The sequence below is a fragment of the Salvelinus alpinus genome, chromosome 23 (genome assembly GCF_045679555.1).
Source record: "Salvelinus alpinus chromosome 23, SLU_Salpinus.1, whole genome shotgun sequence".
Classification (NCBI taxonomy): domain Eukaryota; kingdom Metazoa; phylum Chordata; class Actinopteri; order Salmoniformes; family Salmonidae; genus Salvelinus; species Salvelinus alpinus.
Window position 1 is genome coordinate 6,774,783 of NC_092108.1, and position 15,562 is coordinate 6,790,344.

At 43.3% G+C, this 15,562-nt stretch overlaps 1 protein-coding gene across 1 annotated transcript in view; it reads left to right on the forward strand.

The window, feature by feature from the left end:
* LOC139550119 (netrin-G1-like) overlaps nt 1-14,698 on the forward strand; it is a 166,106-nt gene extending 151,408 nt beyond the window's left edge. The window contains exon 6 of the mRNA XM_071360761.1: nt 11,061-14,698. Coding sequence (XP_071216862.1) covers nt 11,061-11,338 — 278 coding nt within the window. The 3' untranslated portion in view covers nt 11,339-14,698. The remainder of the gene's footprint in view (nt 1-11,060) is intronic.
* Nucleotides 14,699-15,562: the final 864 nt, after the last annotated feature.

Genomic DNA, 15,562 nt, shown 5'->3' on the forward strand with positions numbered 1-15,562 from the left:
GCAAAGAAACCACTACTAAAGAACACCAATAATAAGAAGAGATTTTCTTGGGCCAAGAAACACGAGCAATGGACATTAGACCGGTGGAAATCTGTCCTTTTAGTCTGATGAGTCCAAATTTGAGATGTTTGGTTCCAACCGTCTTTGTGAGATGCAGAGTAGGTGAACGGATGATCTCCGCATGTGTGGTTCTCACCGTGAAGAGTGGAGGAGGAGGTGTGATGGTGTGATGGGTGCTTTGCTGGTGACACTGTCAGTGATTTATTTAGAATTCAAGGCACAATAAACCAGCCTGGCTGCCACAGCATTCTGCAGCCATACGCCATCACATCTGGTTTGCGCTTAGTGGCTCTATCATTTGTTTTTCAACAGGACAATGACCCAACCCACCTCCAGGCTATGTAAGGGCTATTTGACCTAGAAGGAGAATGATGGAGTGCTGCATCATATGACCTGGCCTCCACAATCACCCAACCTCAACCCAATTGAGATGGTTTGGGATGAGTTGGACCACAGAGTGAAGGAAAAGCAGCCAACAAGTGCTCAGCATACGTGGGAACTCCTTCAAGACTGTTTGAAAAGCATTCCAAGTGAATCTGGTTGAGAGAATGCCAAGCGTGTGAAAAACTGTCATCAAGGCAAAGGGTGGCTACTTTGAAGAATCTCAAATATATAATATATTTTGATTAGTGTTTCACTTTTTTGGTTACTACATGATTCCATATGTGTTATTTCATAGTTTTGATGTCTTCACTATTATTCTACAATGTAGAAAAGAGTAAAACTAAAGAAAAACCCTTGAATGAGTACGTGTGTCCAAACTTTGACTGGCACTGTATATTTCTTTCCCTCACTCTTTGTCTCTCACTCTGTCTCTCTGTCTCTCTCTCTCTAACCGGGATGATCATAGCGAGTGACAGAGTTCTGGAATATTGATGTATCACTCTCCATTCCATATGACATCACAGGGTGCCATATCTTACATTATCACAGAACATCAATATTTCACCGTGTTGAGGAATAGACGAGTCAGGGAGATGCCTGAACAGGTTTTAAACAATGAACTCACTGAAAAAGTAGTTTTTCAGAAAGAAAGGAAGAAAATAACTAAAAGCAAATGGATCTGTTATTGAGATGTGTGGTTAGATCTGTAGCCACTAAGGTTGTGGTTAGATCTGTAGCCACTAAGGTTGTGGTTAGATCTGTAGCCGCTAAGGTTGTGGTTAGATCTGTAGCCGCTAAGGTTGTGGTTAGATCTGTAGCCGCTAAGGTTGTGGTTAGATCTGTAGCCGCTAAGGTTGTGGTTAGATCTGTAGCCGCTAAGGGTGTGGTTAGATCTGTAGCCGCTAAGGTTGTGGTTAGATCTCTAGCCACTAAGGTTGTGGATAGATCTGTAGCCACTAAGGGTGTGGTTAGATCTGTAGCCACTAAGGTTGTGGATAGATCTGTAGCCACTAAGGGTGTGGTTAGATCTGTAGCCGCTAAGGTTGTGGTTAGATCTGTAGCCACTAAGGTTGTGGTTAGATCTGTAGCCGCTAAGGTTGTGGTTAGATCTGTAGCCGCTAAGGTTGTGGTTAGATCTGTAGCCACTAAGGTTGTGGTTAGATCTGTAGCCGCTAAGGTTGTGGTTAGATCTGTAGCCGCTAAGGTTGTGGTTAGATCTGTAGCCGCTAAGGTTGTGGTTAGATCTGTAGCCACTAAGGGTGTGGTTAGATCTGTAGCCACTAAGGTTGTGGTTAGATCTGTAGCCACTAAGGTTGTGGTTAGATCTGTATCCACTAAGGTTGTGGATAGATCTGTAGCCACTAAGGTTGTGGTTAGATCTGTATCCACTAAGGTTGTGATTAGATCTCTAGCCACTAAGGTTGTGGATAGATCTGTGCCAATATCTTTTCAGTAGGCTAAACGATATAATAGCTACAGCACTTAAAACCTAATCATTACCACAGTATACAGTAAGGTTCTGATTAGGAGGGGCAGTTAACAGTGCACATGCTGTGAAATACACTTCAGTCATTATTTCCTTAGAAGTAAATCAAATGGCTTTTTTTGGAAAATAGACCATATATCATTGGGGAGGGAAAAGCTCTGCTCTCATTCTTCAAGTTTGAAAACATCTATTTGTGATACCATTCAATTGTAAAGCTAACATTCAAAACACATTGTAGTCTAAATCCTAGTCATTGAGTCTCTCTGCTGTCCAATCCATCAGTAGACGATTAGTAGTGGCACTGTGACGCGCAAATACGAAAACACACAATAACAAACACACACACACACACACACACACACACACACACACACACACACACACACACACACACACACACACACACACACACACACACACACACACACACACACACACACACACACACACACACAATAACAAACACATACACACACACTCAAACACATACAGCATGACCCAATGATGAATCTGTGTTGACAGTTATCCTGCAGAGAATGTCACATCCTTTGACAAAGTTGCGATGCTGCACACGTGAGGGACTCAGCGTGGGGTGTGTGTGTGTGTGTGTGTGTGTGTGTGTGTGTGTGTGTGTGTGTGTGTGTGTGTGTGTGTGTGTGTGTGTGTGTGTGTGTGTGTGTGTGTGTGTGTGTGTGTGTGTGTGTGTGTGTGTGTGTGTGTGTGTCTCTCTCTCTCAGGGCCACTCAATGAGCGGGTGTCGTTGTCCTTTGGTCTGTGTTTGAAACTCTTGATATTTCTCACGTCTGTCTACAGGAGTACTAATGACAGTTGGATTGGACAGTGTAGATTACCATAAGCAAGGACAGACTCCTTGGATGGAGAGTCATTATTACCACAACCCTTTTACGGACCATTAAAGACTGATCACGGTTATGTTCGTCTTCATATGATGAATCAAAAATCAGAGTAAATTCGTTCTCACTAATGCAGTAGATATGACAGAACTGTGTTGGTAGTACTGTAGAAAAATATCTATTTGCTGTCAACTCAAGACACAGAGTGAAAGATACTGTCTGGACCCTCCGTGGCTTTTCTCTAATATTATTATGTGGGATACAGACAGTATCAGCACAGAATGTTCCTTTGAAACAGTACCTCAGCTCCACACTAAATCTGCACACTTCTACCACATCCCACTCATTTGACTGCGTTTGACTGTTGGAATCCAGAATAAGTCAAACCCGTCAAATCAGTTTGTCTACGGCTTCTCAGCTCCAGCTCTTTCCACGCCTTCAACCCAGTCTCTCTCTGTCTCTCTCTGTCTCTCTCTGTCTCTCTCTGTCTCTCTCCCCTTTCTCTCTCTCTCTCTCTCTCTCTCTCTCTCTCTCTCTCTCTCTCTCTCTCTCTCTCTCTCTCTCTCTCTCTCTCTATCACCTTCTCTCTCTCTCTTTCTCCTTCTCTCTCTCTCTCTCTCTTTCTCTCTCTCTCTCTCTCTCTCCCTCTCTCTCTCTCTCCTTCTCTCTCTCTCTCTCTCTTTCTCTCTCTCTCTTTCTCACCCCTTATCTCTCTCTCTCTCTCTCTCTCTCTCTCTCTTTCTCCTTCTCTCTCTCTCTCCTTCTCTCTCTCTCCTCTCTCTCTCTCTCTCTCTCTCTCTCTCTCTCTCTCTCTCTCTCTCTCTCTCTCTCTCTCTCTCTCTCTCTCTCTCTCTCTCTCTCTCTCTCTCTCTCTCTCTCTCTCTCTCTCTCTCTCTCTCTCTCTCTCTCTCTCTCTCTCTCTTTCTCACCCCTTCTCTCTCTCTCTCTCTCTTTCACTCTCTCTCTCTCTCTCTCTCCACCCCTCTCTCTCTCTCTCTCTCTCTCTCTCTCTGTCTCTCGCTCCACCCCTCCAACCTTTCCTAAGCCCAGTTAATCAGGCCTACAGATGCTGGGGGAAAAACAATGATCCCGGGGTCTTCTGGAGGACGTGGAGCAGATGGATAATCCACAGATCCACTGCCAACAAAGTAAACTCTGTAAAGTCTGCAGATTAGAGACCTTTGAATCTGAATCTGAGGCAGAAAGTTAGTCTGCTGCTGCAGCTGAGAAACTAAGAACGTCCATACATTTAAACAATAGCAAGTATTCGCTACCCCAGTGCATCAAATACTTATCCAGCGTGCTGCAAACGTTCAAAAAAAATGTTTTGTCATCAGTGGTTGTTTTGTTGAGATGTTTAGTCTTCACGGCACTATTCACTATTCTGAGCATCTTTGGAGCTCCGCCCTAGCAAGGCATTTCATTGGTTTGATGTATTGCTAGACATCACATACATACAACCGAGTTCCGACCCTTCTTTGGCTGATTTCTGCCATGGACCTCCCCCCTAAGCTTCCCGTTTTAGGTCAACCTTGTTCGTGACGAGGCTAGGTAAGGGCAAAGTGACTAGGCAACAGGATAGATAATAATCAGTAGCAGCAGCGTATGTGATGTGTCAAAATAGTTAGTGCAAAAAAAAGGGTAAACGCAGATGGTCCGGGTAGCTATTTGGTTAACTATATAGCAGTCTTATGGCTTGGGGGGGTAGAAGCTGTTCAGGCTAAACCACGACATGCAAAAGATAAATTGTTAGTTGATCAGTAGATTATTGCGTTTCTATGCCCTGCCTTTGTATAGGCTCTGAGTTCAAATAGGCAATGATGTCGCGCTCCTATCGCACAGCAATACTGTAGCCTACCCATACTGTCAACTTTTTTATTTTTATTTAACCTTTATTTAACTAGACTAGTCAGTTAAGAACAAATTCTTATTTACAATGACGGCCTACCAAAAGGCAAAAGGCTTCTTGCGGGGACGGGGGCTGGGATTACAAATTGAAAATTAATAAAATATAGATATAGGACAAAACACACGTCACGACAAGAGACAACACAACACAACACCACATAAAGAGAAACCTAAGACAACAACATTTTAAATAGGCTAGCGGTCTATTTACAGTGTTGGCAGAATCTTTAACAGTAATTTATGCTGTATCTGGAAAAGGACTGTCAAATTGTCAAACAATGGCAAATTGTTGTGGACCTGTCAGCAGAACGGAATTCAAAAATGTTTTTCATCGACTTTTCCCCCAACCTTAATATGATGGGCTGCCCGCGAATTCTGAAACATTGTCTGATATCCAATGTCCACCAGATGCATATGCGTTTTGTTTTTTCTGGATATCTAGCCCGCAATATCTATACTTGATTCACGTGTGCTTCGCTTTTCAACTTGCTAAAAAGCTAGCTAGTTGGAGTCTGTGTGTGTAGAACCGTTTTGTACCACCCCGCGGTAAAAACAATGCACAGGTAGAACATATTGACTGTTTGCGGTACACAGAACACACGCCTAGTGCGGCACCCACAACGTAGCGTTGCGGACTGCTCCCTTGGCAACGAATGACTTCTGCCGGAATGCCAAGAGTTTGATGGACATGAGGCATAAGACAGGCTACAGTAGCTTACTAAGGCCTACTTCAATGTAAAAATTAACTGTTCACCCGTATTGTAAACTGCACTGCCTATGATATTGCAAAACTCTAAATACATATAGCCTATCTATTTACCAGGCTACTAGGTCCAATTTAATGAGAGATGCACATGGTCATTTGTTGTATATGTCTCTTTCGCGAATATGAACCCATCACAGCCAAAAAAGGTGAGGAATGTTTACTGCAATAGTTATGATTTATTTATTTTTTAAATGGTCAAAGATTCCTAAATCTAATTATTTTAGATTCTAAAATTAAAACCACATAGATTTTCGCTCTTCCCACTAACGACAAATGGCTGCATTCTTGTTAATATGTTTTCCAATGTAAAATTAATTAATTAATTAATTAATTGGTTTAGGTCTTATCTGACCAACAGAAGACAAGTATGTCATGTTGGTGATGTCAGAGGCCAAATAAATATCCTGTGGAGTACCACAGGGATCCATTTTAGGGCCTCTCTCATTTCTTAATGATATGCCAGATACAGTAAAGGTTAACCTCTTGTTTTATGCTGATGACTCAGCCATACTGGTATCAGGGAAGGATATAATTTACATAGAGGAGACCCTGAGTAAGGAATTGCATTTTGTTACAGATTGGTTAACTGACAACAAATTGTCGCAACATTTGGGAAAAACTTAATCGATTTTGTTTGCAACAAAACGTAGATTGCTTAGGGCTGACAAAATAACGGTATACTGTGCAGGCAAGGAGATTGAATCTAAAACAAGTGTATCTTATCTTGGTGTGTCCCTAGATCAATCCCTTTCTGGAGACCTGATTGCTGCTAAAATTAATTCTAAAATGGTGAACAAATTGAAATGTTTATATCGTAACACTAGATATTTTAACATTAAAGTGCTTGTCTCAACCTTGATTTAGTGTCATTTTGATTATGCTGCTCTTCTTGGTATAGTGGGCTATCAAAAAAGCTGAAAAAGAGAATGCAGGTCATGCAAAATAATGTTATTAGGTATATGCTGAATGTCTCCACTAGGACCCACATAATGTTATCAGGTATATGCTGAATGTCCCATCTAGGACCCACATAATGTTATCAGGTATATGCTGAATGTCCCATCTAGGACCCACATAATGTTATCAGGTATATGCTGAATGTCCCCTCTAGGACCCACATAATGTTATCAGGTATACGCTGAATGTTCCACCTAGGACCCACATAATGTTATCAGGTATATGCTGAATGTCCCATCTAGGACCCACATAATGTTATCAGGTATGTGCTGAATGTCCCATCTAGGACCCACATAATGTTATCAGGTATATGCTGAATGTTCCACCTAGGACCCACATAATGTTATCAGGTATATGCTGAATGTCCCACCTAGGACCCACATAATGTTATCAGGTATATGCTGAATGTTCCACCTAGGACCCACATAATGTTATCAGGTATATGCTGAATGTCCCCTCTAGGACCCACATAACGTTATCAGGTATATGCTGAATGTTCCACCTAGGACCCACATAATGTTATCAGGTATATGCTGAATGTTCCACCTAGGACCCACATAATGTTATCAGGTATTTGCTGAATGTCCCACCTAGGTCCCACATCATGTTATTTGGTATATGCTGAATGTCCCACCTAGGATCCACATAATGTTATCAGGTATATGCTGAATGTCCCCCCTAGGACCCACATAATGTTATCAGGTATATGCTGAATGTCCCCCCCCCCCCCAGGACCCACATAATGTTATCAGGTATATGCTGTATGTCCCACCTAGGACCCACATAATGTTATCAGGTATATGCTGAATGTCCCACCTAGGACCCACATAATGTTATCAGGTATATGCTGAATGTTCCACCTAGGACCCACATAATGTTATCAGGTATATGCTGAATGTCCCCTCTAGGACCCACATAATGTTATCAGGTATATGCTGAATGTCCCCTCTAGGACCCACATAATGTTATTAGGTATATGCTGAATGTCCCCTCTAGGACCCACATAATGTTATTAGGTATATGCTGAATGTCCCACCTAGGACCCACATAGGGATACAGTTCCGGAAGGTGGGCTTGTTGCCTTTGGAGTCCAGAGTGGACCAACTTAAACGTAATCATATGTTTGACATCTTAAATGATGATGCCCCAGGTTACGTGAAAAACCACATTGATATGGTCTATAACCAACACAGTTACAATAGCAGAGCTATCGTGTTATGTCTTGTAAAATCCCAAGAGTAAACAGTCCTGCGAGGAGCGTGTTTTCATATACAGGCATTTATCTATGGAATAGCCTTCCCTTGGAGATCAAGGCAAAGGTTTTCATTTGGACAAGGTTGTCTTAAGAGAAACCACTCCACTGCCCCTTGTGCCCCCTACTGCTGGTCATGTGTGTTCATTTGGACAAGGTTGTCTTAAGAGAAACCACTCCACTGCCCCTTGTGCCCCCTACTGCTGGTCAGGTGTGTTCATTTGAAGGATAGGAATGATATATAATGAATAGATTGTTTTAATGTGAAATCAATGTGGTTGATTTTTAAGGTTAGGGAGAAGTGCAGTGAATAGTGACACATTTTAGGATGTCAATATAAATGATTGTATTAACAGTCGTTATTACTTAGCAAAAGTGTGTGTTTGTTACAATACTTCAGTACAATCCTAACATCCTAGTTTTTGGTATTCGGATCCCAGTGTTTGCTGCCTGCGATGTTTACTTCAGCCAGGGAGGAACTATAATGGAATCATCTGCACATGCCAATTTGCATTACAAAGGCACCAATCACGTGGAGAGCCTGGTAGGAGGGCACCAATCACGTGGATAGCTTTGGTAGGAGGAAGCCAATCAAGTGGTGAGCCTGATAGGAGGGTGTCAATCATGTGGAGAGCCTAATAGGAGGGAACCAATCGCGTGGAGAGCCTGGTAGGAGGGCACCAATTACATGACGAGCATGATAGTTGAGAGCCAATCATGTGGATAGCCTGCTGTGGTTCCTTTTGTTTCAGTGTTATTTTCTCTCAAATCCCCCCGTGGTCTCTAAAATACTACACCTCCGCAAGGTCTCCTTCTATGGTCTCAGTCATAAACAATCACTTACACAGTCCTTTTTTGAAACCGAAGTGAGCGGATGTGTCCCAATACTCACACATTACGTTTACGTCCAAACTAATACTTTGATTTTAAACTGATTATGGCAGTAGGCCAGTTATGGTTTAGTCATGTAAACACCTTACTCTATTATCTTAATACGCAGATGAAAACACCTGGTTTTCTAAGCAATTTTTCAAATTATTAGAAGCCCTACTAATCTGCTGATGTTGGCCTTACCAGATAGCACTGAATGAGTCAGCCTGTTCCTTTCAACACCTAGGTTACAGCTACATTAAAGTAAACCAACGTTTTGGAAATACACAACACCATCTAACCAGTTATCGAAGAATGTTAGGTATATGCAGTTATCTTAGCCTGCAAGCTAGCCAGCCAGCCAGCCAGCCAACTAGCTATTAGCAGGGCCAGCCAGCCAGCCAACTAGCTATTAGCAGGGCCAGCCAGCCAGCCAACTAGCTATTAGCAGGGCCAGCCAGCCAGCCAACTAGCTATTAGCAGTGCCAGCCAGCCAGCCAACTAGCTATTAGCAGTGCCAGCCAGCCAGCCAACTAGCTATTGGCAGGGCCAGCCAGCCAGCCAACTAGCTATTAGCAGTGCCAGCCAGCCAGCCAACTAGCTATTAGCAGTGCCAGCCAGCCAGCCAACTAGCTATTAGCAGGGTCAGCCTAGCCAACCACCACGGTTATGGTCGGCAAGCAAGAGCCCAACTACTGGAGACCAGCTAGAACACAACTAACACAACTAGAATATAACCTCCTGAGTGGTGCAGCAGTCTAATGCACAGGCTGTGTCACAGCTGGCCACGCCCGGGAGACCCATGAGGCAGCGTACAATTGGCCCAGCGTCGGCCGGGTTAGAGGAGGGTTTGGCCGGCCAGGATGTCCTTGTCATAAGAACATAGCGACTCCTTGTGGCGGGCCGGGTGCAGTGCACGCTGACTTCGGTGGTCGCCAGCTGTACGGTGTTTCCTCCGACACATTGGTGCGGCTGCCTTCCAGGTTAAGTGGTTAGTGTGTCAAGAAGCAGTGCTGCTTGGCATGGTCGTGTTTCGGAGGACGCATGGCCTCTCAACCTTCGTCTCTCCCGAGTCAGTAGGGGAGTTGCAGAGAAGGGACAAGACTGTAACTACCAATTGGATATCACGAAGTTGAGGAGAAAAAGGGGTAAAAAGTACACCATAAACCCCCAAAAAACTTAACCGCAAACTAAAAGCAAAGATACATACATGTTGATGTTTGGGGCCAATCCGATGGTAAAACTTTGAGTTAGCTACCAAGTGAGGGGGAGGTGGCCACTTCACTGTACCGAAATCCAACAAAGATAGATTCCAGATGTCCATCAACTAGCGCGCTAGCACTAAGCCAAGATGGGGAAAGTTACAAAACTCCTGTAGCCTTCTTCACAGTGAACATGCAAAAAAGTTGTCAAGATAAAAAGGAGAACAGAGGAGGTATAATTAGAACAAGCAGGTATGATTTTTTCTTTCCTTTTGAGCCCACGGCGAGGAAGCACCAGAGCCTGCCGTACTGTCAGATTCCCACTAGATAACACAGCCAAAATGTCTGTGAATAGCATGAGATGTGGCTAATGTTAGCCAGCTTGAGCTAGCTACAGAGGTAGCATACGAACTTGGTAGGACAGAGTAGATCCTCCATATGACGTTGACAAACAATGCATTGTAGGTTGTTTAGAGGTTATCCGGAAATAAGTTAATAAATATGTAATAACTCAACAACATAACTATGTTTGTACTTATAGGTAAACAGATCGTGACCACAACTAAGCTACCATGTCTTTAACAACACTGTGTTGTAACATTAGTAAAAACTCATGATCCTTTAACTCCTCTCTCTCTCTCCCTCTCTCTCTCTCTCTCTCTCTCTCTCTCTCTCTCTCTCTCTCTCTCTCTCTCTCTCTCTCTCTCTCTCTCTCTCTCTCTCTCTCTCTCCCCCCCTCCCCCTCTCCCCCTTTCCTCTCTCTCTCTCCCCCTTCGCTCTCTCTGTCTCTCTCTCCCCGTTCCCTCTTTCTCTCCCCCTTTCCTCTCTCCCCCCTCTCCCTCTCCCCCTTCCCTCTCTCTCTGTCTCTCTCTCTCCCCCTTTCCTCTCTCCCCCCTCCCTCTCACCCCCCTTTCCTCTCTCTCCCCCCTCCCTCTCTCCTCCCTTCCCCCCCTCTCTCCCCCCTTTCCTCTCTCTCTCTCTCCCCCTCCCTCTCTCCCCCCTTTCCTCTCTCTCTCTCTCCCTCCCTCCCTCTTTCCCCCTTCCCTCTCTCTCTCTCTCTCCCATCCTTCTCTCCCCCTTCCTCTCTCTCTCTCACTCCCCCCTTTCCTCTCTCTCTCCTCCCTCTCTCCCCCTTCCCTCTCTCTCTCTCTCTTCCTCCCTCTCTCCCCTTTCCCTCTCTCCTCTCTCTCCCCCCTCCCTCTCCCCCTTTCCTCTCTCTCTCTCTCTCCCTTCCTCTCTCCCCTTTCCCTCTCTCTCTCCCGCCTCCCTCTCCCCCCTCCCTCTCCCCCTTTCCTCTCTCTCCCTCTCTCTCTCTTCACAGCCCATGTGTGTGACAACGCCATGCTTCTCTGTCAGAACGGGGGAACGTGCCACCACCATCAACGGTGCCACTGTGCTCCAGGTTTCAAAGGCGTCTTGTGTGAGAAGACCCGATGCCAGGTCCTCGGGCACTGCGAGGAGTACCCCACTGCTGGGCAGCCATCCCTCCACCACCCTCTCTTCTTCCACTACCTCCATCTCCTCTACCCTCTCCTCCTGGGCCCTCCAGGTCTGCTCCTCTCCCTACTGCTCCCCCTGGTGGTGATATGGTTCTGCTAAGAATTGTTGTATTCATTACAACTGGCCAGTGAACTTTGAACTTGGAACTGAAGAGGTCCACTTGGCCATTTGTCAGCCATGTTGTCATTCTGAAGGACAGCAGGGCAGGACCTAATGCAAGTACATTCTGGGACAGCAGAAAGACAGCTCAGATCAGATCTACAGAAAAAGGGAAAGGAATTCAGCCCTGAAGGACATGGGATCAAGCAGGGACACTAAACAGGATATTACGTGCCCTGGTTCGAGGTATAAATAAGGAACCTTTATTTAATGTCAAAAGTCACCGCAAGGACTGCAAGGATGAGAGTAGAAGTGCAATATGTTGTTGGCTGATAAACTGAATGGATAACAAATAAATGCTAGATACGTTTGCTCAGAGAGAGACACAGACAGACAGACAGACAGACAGACAGACAGACAGACAGACGCTGCGGTAAATGGCAATTGAACCATGAGAAAATCTGCATACCGTCTGTAGAGACCAGCGATCCCGGTTGTTGTCAGCTCCGAATGTTGTCATTAAAACATTGTTTGATTGGTTGACAAGATGAACGATGCTCATTGGTCAACTATGTGCACCGACCGCTCAAGACTTCAGCTAATTTATTATTTTGGCGCCTTGAGCTCCAAGCCAGCGGAGCTGCTCACGGAGCAAGCACCACGAACCGCGTCGCTTACAAATAAAACACTCGTATTTTGCCGCCCGCCACCGTACTCCCATTGAAGTTTATGAGACCTTCGCCGCTTACCGTGGCCCATCTGTAAACGCCTTTACAGTACAATCTACAACCTACAATCTCACTATGGTCCTGTCCCAAATGGCACCCTATTCCCTATATAGTGCACCCAATTTCCTATATAGTGCACCCAATTTCCTATATAGTGCACCCAATTTCCTATATAGTGCACCCTATTCCCTATATAGTGCACCCTATTCCCTATATAGTGCACCCTATTCCCTATATAGTGCACCCTATTCCCTATATAGTGCACCCTATTCCCTATATAGTGCACCCTATTCCCTATATAGTGCACCCTATTCCCTATATAGTGCACCCATTGGGTTCTGGTCAACAGTAGTAGACTTTATAAGGAATATGGGTGCCATTTAAAGGGATAGTACACCCAAATTACAAAATGACACATTGGCTATCTTATCTTGTAACCAGTCTATGGACATGTTATGACAGAAATCCATGCTTTGGTTTTAATTCCCTGGCACTGTTTCCAAATGCTAAGGTTTTATCACGTGGCACAAATTATTATTTTTATTTTTTATTTTATCAGGCTAGTCAGTTAAGAACAAATTCTTATTTACAATGACGGTCTACCCATGCCAAACCTGGACGACGCACACAATTGTGTGCCGCCCAATCACAGCCGGATGTGATACAGCCTGGATTCAAAACAGGGACTGTAGTGACACCTCTTGCACTGAGATGCAGTGCCTTAGACCACGGCGCCACTCGGTAGCCCAAATACAATGTAGGTCCTGGTACCGATATTAGCATTTTTCATGCATGTTTAAATCATCCGGAAGTATCTAAAATTGATTTTTGAAGCTCAACAAAGTTACGTATAGATGATATGAACATGATGCGTGAAAAATGCTAACATCAGTACCAGGACTTGTAAGGATTTTTGCCTAAAATGTTAAAAAATAAATAGCATTTGGAAACTAAACCAAAGCATAGATTTCTGTCAAACCTTGTCCTCAGACTGCTTACAGAGTAAGAAAACCATTATGTAATTTTGGAATTTGGGTGAATTATCAGTTAAAGACACATCTAATGACAACAGATGTTGGTATACCAATGTGTGACCTAGAAACAATGTTGACAACGTTCTCATTCTTTGGGAACAGAAGAATAGTCTTCACAGAGGTTATGCCACTTAATGTGGGCCAACCAAACTGTAGAAAACAAAACAAAAACTGAAATCTCTCTGGATCTGTCATCTGCATTACAAAGTGGTTGAGAAGTCACTCTTGGTAAATATTCCCCTTTCCTTCTTTCCTCCCTCTTGGTTACCTTCCCTTACCTCCTTCCCGTACTTCTATTCCTCCTACCTGTGCTTTAGTGTCTAGTGATTTTCTTTGGCTGCTTAAAAAGGCCATTCTCCTTGACTACCGGTTGACTCGGAGACAAAAACTACTGTTATTTTTGTTGCCGGCTTCGTAGTCATGGAAACGCTTGTTGAGCTCACCTGTGTTGGTATTGTAGCTGTATTTAATGTTTGTACAAAACAAAAAGATATTTTCATGATTTTAAAAGTAAATGAAAAATATGTATTACTTTACATTTTTGTATCGTTGCTGGGCAGCTTGGGGTGGCAGGGCAACTCCTGAAGATGTCTACGACTCAGAATGCATAAAGAAATTGTTTTATTTTTCCTGATATTGTGGTTGAGACCTGCTGACATACTGTATGGAAAACTGTTTACAGACACACAGACATACTATACAGCTGCACCAAAGGGAAATCCAGGTGTTTTCTATTGCTTTAAAGCCTACAGCAGAACACATCATCCAAGTACATAATAATAACATTACAATTCAGTCAGACAAGACAATATATTGTTACTCTTACAAAACCTCACTTTAGACACTCATAGCCTGCCCTGCTGTGTGTAAATTCCCCAAGATTACAGCAACAAATCCAGGTGTCTTATTGATGTCAACAACAGAAAATATTTTCTGAGTATAATATAAAACTGTTTACTTCAAAAGTGTTGCTAAACTAACTCTATTCTACCAGTGGTGTCCCTTCTTACATTCATGATGCAGCAGTCCTCTAGATCTCAAACCCATTCCCCGCCGTGTGGAAATGTACCAACGGGCTCCGAATGAGATTGCATGACACTAATTGACGGTAATCCAGGTGAGATTGGTAGTTGATATAATCCATGAAACCGATGAAGAAAGGAAGAAGTTCCGTTAAGCTCGTCTCTTTCCTGCTGGTGTTGTGACTCTGCGTATTCATGAGAGGGGGAAATTAGCCTAGCTGTAATCCACGGTGGATGAATAGGAATTAAGTCACTCCTGGTGGGTTACATATTGCATCTTGAGCCGATTAGTTTTGGCAGACTGACTGTCTTTACTATGATAAAATGATAAATTTAATAGGTGATTCTTTATGTTCTACTATTGTACATTTTCCAGAGTTTTATGCATCTGGGCCCACACATTATAGTTGTCAGTGGTGTCATGGACTAACAGTCGTGTACTATCTGTTTAGTAGTGTTGAAGGTTATATTTTCCAAAATGGCTGCCCAGAAAATGGAGTAGCACACCAAATACAAGTTCTGGTAGCATTACAAGGCTGAGTAATCAAATCAAATAAAAATGTATTTTGTCAACAACAGGTGTAGACTAACAGTAAAATGTTTACTGACGTGTCCTTTTCCAACAATGCAGAGTTAAAGATGAAGAAATAGTAACATTAGGAATATATACATAGTGAATAATGAATAACAATAAAGAGTAAAAAATAACATGGCTATATACAGGAAGTACCAGGTGATAACATGTCTATATACAGAGTACCAGGTAATACCATGGCTATACAGGGAGTACCAGGTAATAACATGGCTATATACAGAGTACCAGGTAATACCATGGCTATATACAGGAAGTACAAGGTGATAACATGGCTATATACAGAGTACCAGGTAATAACATGGCTATCTACAGGAAGTGCCAGGTAATAACATGTCTATATACATAGAGTACCAGATAATAACATGGCTATATACAGGAAGTACCAGGTAATAACATGGCTATATACAGGGAGTACCAGGTAATAACATGGCTATATACAGGGAGTACCAGGTAATAACATGGCTATATACAGAGTACCAGGTAATTACATGGCTATATATAGGGAGTACCAGGTAATAACATGGCTATATACAGAGTACCAGGTAATAACATGGCAATATACAGAGAGTACCAGGTAATAACATGGCTATATACAGAGTACCAGGTAATAACATGGCTATATACAGAGTACCAGGTAATAACATGGCTATATACAGGAAGTAGCAGGTAATAACATGGCTATATACAGAGTACCAGGTAATAACATGGCTATATACAGGAAGTACCAGGTGATAACATGGCTATATACAGAGTACCAGGTAATAACATGGCTATATACAGGAAGTAGCAGGTAATAACATGGCTATATACAGAGTACCAGGTAATAACATGGCTATATACAGGAA